This window comes from Cydia strobilella, chromosome 15 (assembly GCF_947568885.1).
Source record: "Cydia strobilella chromosome 15, ilCydStro3.1, whole genome shotgun sequence".
Classification (NCBI taxonomy): Eukaryota; Metazoa; Arthropoda; class Insecta; order Lepidoptera; family Tortricidae; genus Cydia; species Cydia strobilella.
The window spans coordinates 10700410-10709137 of NC_086055.1; the positions used below are offsets into that span (position 1 = coordinate 10700410).

The 8728-nt window shown below is 37.1% G+C and overlaps 1 protein-coding gene across 1 annotated transcript in view; it reads left to right on the forward strand.

Annotated features, from left to right (window-relative positions):
- The window catches only part of LOC134748032 (homeobox protein XHOX-7.1'), a 34374-nt gene extending 27352 nt beyond the window's left edge, over positions 1-7022 (forward strand). Inside the window, exons 5-6 of the mRNA XM_063682754.1 lie at positions 3439-3580; positions 6693-7022. Of these exons, the coding sequence (XP_063538824.1) occupies positions 3439-3580; positions 6693-6802 (252 nt within the window). The 3' untranslated portion in view covers positions 6803-7022. The remainder of the gene's footprint in view (positions 1-3438; positions 3581-6692) is intronic.
- Positions 7023-8728: the final 1706 nt, after the last annotated feature.

Below are 8728 nucleotides of genomic sequence, written 5' to 3' on the forward strand. Positions count from 1 at the left end.
AAAGGATCGCGTAGCATTTCAACAAACAATGTTTTGAAATTGGTCGTTGACACAATTGATACTGACTAACATTTAATAGAGGTAGTGCGGTTGTATTTAAATGCTTAGTTTGGGATTAACTTAACTCATTCGCTGGCAGTGCTAGTGTTAAGCGTCATTAAGCCTACAAGCAGGTACTCCGCTTGCAGACGTAATGTCAGCGAACGCGTTAATAGGTTTTTTTTATTATTTAAATAAGTAGGTAGAGTTAGACAAGAAAAGTCTGCAACGATTTTGATAGCATACGCAGTGCAAGTGTTATTTATACGTCGTAATTTCATAGAAGTTTGACGTTTAAAATAACACATGCAATGCGTGTGCTATCAAAATCGTTGCAGACTTTTTTTGATCTAACTCTATATGTAACTCTGCGTAAAAAAAAAACAGACGCTCCCGCCATTGCCATCGTTACAAAATGACGTCTCACTTGAAAACATAATAAATATAGATGTTTCGATAAATACATGCCATAAGCCATTTTAATATTGAATATTTGAAATCAAATTTTGTTGAATAGGTAATTATTATGCCGAAAGCATGTGTTAACTTCGATTCTCTGAAAACAATGTTTGGACATTCTACAAATGTTAATACGAAGCCAATACACACTGTACAGTGTGTATTGGTACCTACTAGGTACGCACATTATTGCCATATATATATAAGCTGTTTGTAGCGACACTATCTCAGGGCTACATAGAAACTTATCAGGCTTTAAGGGGATCCCATGCCCCAATGACCTTCGATCTGAATCCCTTAGTTTTCTTATGTTTTTTGTAGCTTATCATATTAATAGCAACGGCTTTAAGTTATATAGTATCCCATATTTACTTCAAAGTTCATTGTTTTCGAGATATTTGGCCATACGTTTTGTGTTAATTAGTTTAGAATGAAAGACGAACCCAAATATGTATATTTCGTATATGTAAGATCTTTCACAGCAATCGAGAAACCAAAAAAAGTGTTTTTTTTGGACGATGATTAAAAAAATCATAAATAAATAAGTATTTATTTCTTTCAAAATCCGGTAGACAAAAATGGAGATATAAGATTGAAGAACCGATAGCCGTTTGTCTTATAATTCTAGGTATATGTATAGTAGTGCAAAAGTAGGAGATACGGATTCAAAACTTGTCAAAAATCGATGAAAACCTCGGGTAGCCCCTTAAGAACATTCTGTCCTATTAAGTAACCTGCACACGGTCTACGCAGATCCGTTGGAGATCCAGTAAACATAATACAATATGTCGAACTAAGAGCCAGTGTTGCTGTCTACGGACTAACACCCAGTCTAGACTGGGTACTCTGGGTACTACTGGGTGGGTCAGTCTAGCTAGCTATTATATGATAGCTGAATATATCTCAGACCACTTCAACTAGCCGAGATGCGTTCTAGCCTTGTATGTCTAGCCGTTGTCAATAGGTACAAATGTGGCACTTATCATAGGTAAATAAGTAAGCTTAGAGTGCACATCACATACATGGCTATACTTACTTAATAACAATAAGTTGTAAGTTAGGTTTAGTATGGTATTATTGTTTATAAGTTTACACTCTCTCAAATCTATAAGTACTTATATAAGTTTTCGCAAAGCTCTCTCAAAACTTGTTATAAATGGATTTTCTCTATGTAGAGGCACAGGGCGGACACGCTATACATCAATAATCACTTGCGTTTCTATGTGTGAACGGCACGTTCGTTCGTATACGCGTCATGCGTCATAGTGTGAGTAAGTTGCTTAAAAATAGTACTGAGAGCACGCCAGAAGTCCGCCTGATTTCTGTCGCGGGGCGAGGTAATTCGAGTCGGGGCGGGGCGGTGCGTGGCCGTTCTGTATGATAATACTATTACTTATTCTGTGGTAGAGGTATGGAGTGAGTACTCTAAGCTTAGATACTTATTTCTCTATGTTCTGGAATACTACTGGTTGTGTACCTACATAAACGTGATGAAAATGGGCCACTTTACAGTGTAAGGTTTTGGTTTTGTGTTTTATGGGCACAATATTAGCGACAATCGAAGTTAAACGTGTCGTGAGTCATACTAACTTAAGCCAAAAATATGGTTTAATTCACATAATTGTGTGGTACGTATGGCTTAAAGGCGTAGTGAGCGTTTCAAGTGTTAAAAAATTTAAGCATATACATTTTCTTAATTAGTAATAGAAATCTTCCTACCCGTTCTCAGCTAACTGCCTAACTTGTCAATTGCCTCTACTTTTGGTTTATATATTTTTTTTCTTTGAGGTACCCCATAAAGTTAATTTGCATTAATATAATAAGTTATGAATAAAATATTTCACGCAAGACCTAACCCGATCGCGATCGCAATTGCCCATTAGCGGGCTTCGATCAGTGCGCGATAAACGACCACCACTTAATAATGATTACCATGCGCCAAAAATTGATGACACCGGTAAAACCATAACTTTACTAAAGCCGGTCACACATGCGCGATCCAAACGCGCGTTTCAGTATCGCACGTCTGATTCATGACAGTGACTTAACGTTTGTATTAATCTAAACAGCTATACTGTATTGTAGTGTGGATAGTGGTCACTATTAATGCAGTATTAAGACAGTAATAATACGCTTTATGATATCACCTTTAAACTTGGTACCTGTGTTACTACTGCCTTTTGACTGAGCCGATGCCAAGAGCGGATATAGCTTCATAGTAAGGTCACCCGACTATAAACGGGGGTCGCCAGTTTAGAAAAATATCTAATGTTGTCCTAGACCCAGCCAGGGCCCCCATGACCCCCATGACCCCCACCCCCTGGATCCACCATTGGCTGCTGCAAACACTACCGGAAAATACTACTTAGGTAATGATTATTAAACATGGCACTAGTCAAAATTTTACACCTAACAGCCAGGTACAAAAACTTTTTGCACCTCTTCAAACGTGAGATTCACGCACGGTCAAACCACCACCAAAGAGAATTGATTGTAATAGAGAGGTAAAGCCTAAGAAAAAAACGTGCCCCTTATTTTGACATCCAAAGCAGATGGCGCTGTACTGCGCCATATGTTTTACGGTCACTGATTTGTCAAACGTCAACTTTAGACAATCAGAGTTGCCGCAAAATGTACGGAGCTGTACAGCGCCATCTCATTTACCTGTCAAATTCGAAGCACGAAATTGTCTTAGATTTTACGCATCTTACTCAATCAATGTATTTTTGCCACCACTTATCAATGATAAACTTACATCAATAAGGCCAGTTGGTACTAAACTTATTAGAGAATTTAATCTCTTGCAATTAGCCATTATTAGCGGCTCCTCAGTTCTAGTTATTAGTACTTATTACCTAAGAAACAAGGGCCAGGATTTGATTTCGGTTTTTTTGCATATCATGTCGTTAAACCGGTGTAACTTTTTTTCTTTTTTCGCAGCACCACGGGAGCTACGAGGAGCTGCAAAAGGACATCTTCTCACTCTCGCAAATGGGCGGGGGCTCGTACCCCATGACCCAGGGCTTCTCCATGGGCCACGGAGCCAACATGAGCGCCGTCGGCATGAGGCAAGATGCCATGGGTAAGTTGATCTTTTTTAGGGCTATAAACGTACCGTCATTCCTTCGTTCCAATTACTACACTGTAATTAATCATGGCATTATGTAAAAGCAATGTCATTATTCATAATAGTGCTTGGCCCGTATATGTCGTAGCTAGGCCGCTTGCATGTGGAGTGTACCATGCGAGTTCCCGACTATTTTAGCTGAATCAAAAAAACTTCGCGGCTACGCTAATTCCTCTACTTTCAATCTAATAATCGCTGGGACAGTCTATTATGATTTGTAGACAGTATAGACTAATCTAGTCAAAAATTTCTTTAACTGCGAATCTAATGGTCAATTTGTATAATAAACACATCCGTGTTCATCCGTACCTACACTGATTTAAACTCTCACGATTTTTACATATTATTATTTACGAAAACGCGACATCCCTATAGGGAACTGTGTACAAAACGTTCAAGTTGATAAACAAGACCAAGAGCGGGTTGTTCGAAAAACTCGCGCAGCTAGAAGATGTTGATGTCAATTTTAGCCCGTCTTCTCCGAGATCACGGGGACAATGCCCCATTTTTGTAAATTTATATAATGTATTTAAGATTCATTTATTTGAGGTATGGATGTTTTATTGATATCTAGTTAGTCAAGCATATAGTAACTATAGGTATAGTAAGGAAGCGTGTATCCGATGCAATAAATAGAGTTATTTCTATCTATTGCATAAATATATCGTCTTCTCTAGTAGGTGTTCACCACAAAAACCTAATTGATTATTGAGGTACCTACTATATCGATTTAGGTAGTTTCATGAAGTTACCTATCAGATAAGCAGTTGTAGTTCAAAATAGCTTTTTGCTATAAAATCGCTTATTTGTTATTTCCCTCTTCAAATGTAAAAGTATTTTCCGTTCTGGCAATATCTGTACTAGTTTAGTTTTCCAAAGAAATTAATAAATAGACAGGATACATTCTTGTCTTAACATGAACGAAATACCTACAAGGTAACATGAAGTATTTGCTACTACACAAAATATATTAAATTCCGTAAACACCGTATCAGCCCAAGTTTGTTTTCAACTAATACATTTTCATCACATAAAAAATAAAGTTTTAATATTATTCAATGTTCGAGCATGACGCTAAGAAGACGTAAGTTGCGAAGGGAAGGGAGGCAGCTTTCATCAACTTTCTATTACGGCCGCCGAGGCAATTATAAAGTTGAGCGCAGGATCGCAGTGCCAACCTCCGTTTTACGCAAATACTTATCTTATAATAATGAGAAAACTTGCTCTTTTTGTCAGCCGCATTGTTTGAGTAACTTGGATCAGATGATCGTAAAAAACGACGTTTCAGCGGTCTTAGAAAATTCTGCAAGTTAAGGTTTTAATTAAGCAGCGAACGAAGAACGATGCATTTAAAATTTTGGGTAATTATGCAGTCATTTACTTGTATTTGGGCCATTCTCTGAGAATATTCGTCCCCTGCCTGCTATACGGCCACATCTCAAAATTTATGATCATTGGAGATTCAATCTTAATTAGAAATAATAAAGTTAGGTTTCCAATAATTATAAATTTTGAGATGTGGCCGCAGGCGGGGGACGATGTCTGCGGTTGCGTCTAATTGCAACGACTGTTCATACATTTTGTATGGGATGGTATGAGTCGCGGCAATTAGACCGCAGGCATAATTTTTTGAGAACGACCCATTTGCTTCTTGTATCTTTACACTACATACTGAAACCAAGTTTTATTTGGTAACTAACGGTCCTGTACCGTACGGGATATGTATAACAGAAAAAAACATAACATATTATATGTTGTCAGTTTTTTTTTACTATAATCGAATAAATTGTTTAGTTAGAATAGAAATAAGTGCAACCATTAAGCGTGACTTCGACATGTCGTCATGCGCGTCTCGAAGACGCGGGTAGCGCTAATCTAATGATCCTTGAGTCTGTGGCCGGAGATTATTAATTTGTAGTACGGTACGTACGTGCAACTAATATCTATCAGATCATCATCTATGTACAGGCAGAATTGTTAATTTGCCGTTAGAGTTAGCAAACTGTTATGGATATAGAATCTAGTATAGCAAATTTACGCGGTGATTTAGTATGCAGACAGATAAGTAGGCATCTATGAAATGTGATGAAATGACTAAATGGTGAACGGGCTAAATTGCAAATTTTTTAAGTACTTAACTATTCAGTCTCATTCTACTTGCCAGTATAATATATACTACATATAACTAATATAGGTATAAGAAACTGAATCTTTGAAAGTTCAATTTGGATCTAGTCTTTTAATGTGATGGAAATTTTTCCATTAACTTATGCGTCGCTCAAAAAATGTCCCCCGTAACGTGTATAAGAAAAACGCGTAGGTACGCGATAAAGCGTGTAACAAGAGCCGGTCTGGAAGATTCCTGCGTAGCAAAAAACGAGCGCGGCGAGGCATCGTACCGTAGATATTCTAATAAGAAAATTTCCACTACATTTACTTTGGCGGGCGGCCTCGCGGCGTCTTGGCAAATATCTTATTTCCTGCGGCGAGATTGCATCTTGAGAAAACGCGAGGGTCGATTCAGTGCCTCACTATTCGCTTCCCGACCCTCTTACGGCGCCCTATATATACCTAGGTATATAGTATATATAACTGGAGCTAGAGGTAGGCGGGACGAAAACCACTTGCCGCGTACGCTTTTTTGCGCAGTTTTATTATTCTACCTTAGTTTTCACGATGAGAGAGAAATAAATAGGTCGAAATAATATGTTTCTATGATATTACGTTATTTTCCAAAATGTCTATTAAAATTTTGCGTGTGTACCTAGTGTATGTATAAATACTTAAGGTAAGGGAAGTAGGTATACAATTTAGGTATAAGTGTTTGGATTTCAGCTACCTCTACGTAGACGATAAGAGACAGTACAGTAGGTACTATTAGATACCGAAAAGAAAATGGCATGAATTTATTGTTATTTCAAAAATATACCCGTCCTGCCAATGTTTTTTTTTTTGTATTTGATTAACCGAATGCAACGATATGAAAACAGCATCTGCCCAATAGTATCCACCTACGTGCAACTTCAACAAATGTGGGTATATTACAGTTACCATTTTTCTTCTACAGGTATGAGCGCAGAAGACGAGTGGTACAACAAGTCGCTATCAGCCCTGCGGATGAACAGCGGGCACCACGCGAACCTGGCCGCCGCGCCTATGCTGCAGTACCAGACCTAATCGTTGCTCCACGGCGCCGACTACTCGGCGTCGGCGTCGGCGTCGCCGTACGCGCCCCCTTAGCCTAAAAGGTGAAGCTACGATATACGCGACAGTGGCGTTGCGTTGCGATTCAACCGCCGACTTTGCCTAGTCATGAAATTGAAACTGATCTCAAAGTTAAATTATGTTTCCTAATTTATTAAAGCTGCACCGCAGACTGAAACCCGAAAGGTGATTGAAGGAAAATTCATGGTACGTAGTATATCATCCACGCAAAAAGAATAACTGATTAAACTATAAACTATTTCTGCAACTAGTTATAATTCGGTATCTATATTCGTTATTTATTTGCTAGACAACGCCACTGTACTAAACTAGTTTTTCCTAGCAATGTAAACTTTCTTGGGAAAGAGATGATCAATTTATATGTATTATATATGTTAAGCTGTGACCTTTTGGCTTCGTTCAAATAGTTAAAAATTCGAGGATCGGAATCAAAGTATAATATAACTTAAAAGCGATAACATGACAACAAATTGCATAGATTATTAACACAAAAAAGGAATCTCAAATATGTGGATTTACTTTCGTTTGTATATACGGTTCAAATAAGATGAAAAATTACAGGAAGAACCAATAAAACAGCGATACATGCAACTTTGACATGATCATAATTCATAATTTATGACATACTGGTAATAATACCGATTCATTCTTTATCACTTCCCAGTCACTATACTCTGATTTGTAATTAGATTCCATAAAACTAACCTCACTTTTTCTCTTTTCCGTATGTTTTAAGAAACTAAACAAAGCTAAAATGATACATCTATATTTATTTTAAATGCTAGAGTATGTAAAAGGGAAATTTGAGTTTACTTCTTTACATATTTTCCATTATTACGAAAGAAAAAGGATCTGAGTGAGGTTAGTTTTTTGGAATCTAATTACAAATCAGAGTATAAGGGCCGATACAGACGAACTGCAACGTCGTCGTGCAGTTCCAATACTAGTTGCAGTCGGGTTGCAGTCCGTCTGTACCGGCCCTTAGACAGTAGGTAAGAACAAAATGCAAGACTTCAATAATTGAACTATTGCATAAAGTAATGGTATTTTATATTCATAGGTACCTAAGAATATAAAAGGATGAATATATAAAGGAAGAAGATTACTTCTGCATAATTCACAAACTTCTCAATCGGCCAAATCTATTTTACAATTACACATTTTGCTATACAATATCTGTTCAGTTAAGTTACATAGTGTTCTTTGGTGAGAATAAGATACAAAATGAATGCTTGCGGAGGTTGATATATTCACTAATATTCTAGGTAACTTATACATAAAAATTCAGAAACTGAATAACCTATCCCTATAATTTTAAATTATAAACTGAGATATATCTGTTTCCGCAGCCATTCGTGTGTTTAGATATTTATATATAGGTACAAATAGTGTTATAATTTTAATAGAGTTAGACCAAGAAAAGTCTGCAGAGATTTTGACAGCACGCACGCAGTGCATGTGTTATTTTAAACGTCAAACTTCTATGAAATTATGACGTATAAATAACACTGGCACTGCGTGTGCTGTCAAAATCTCTGCAGACTTTTCTTGGTCTAACGCTATGAATAATTTGTTCTACGACATTACGTAAGGTAAATCAACGTGTATGCTAGTCTGTACAGCCATTTAAATCGGTTAAGTGATAAGTATTGTATTTTCATGATTGTTGTATTGATTCTGATACCTATCAAATAAAACTTTTATTTGATAGCTTTGTAAAAATTCACACTGGAAAAATAAAGAAAAGATATTATCTAAATCAAGGTGGTTAAAAAACACTTCAAATTTCATGGCTATGGTACCTATAGACCCCTTCGGCGATTGCTACTTACTTGTACCAGCAAGAAGGTAAGCAGCAATAGTAGTCTGCAGACTCAT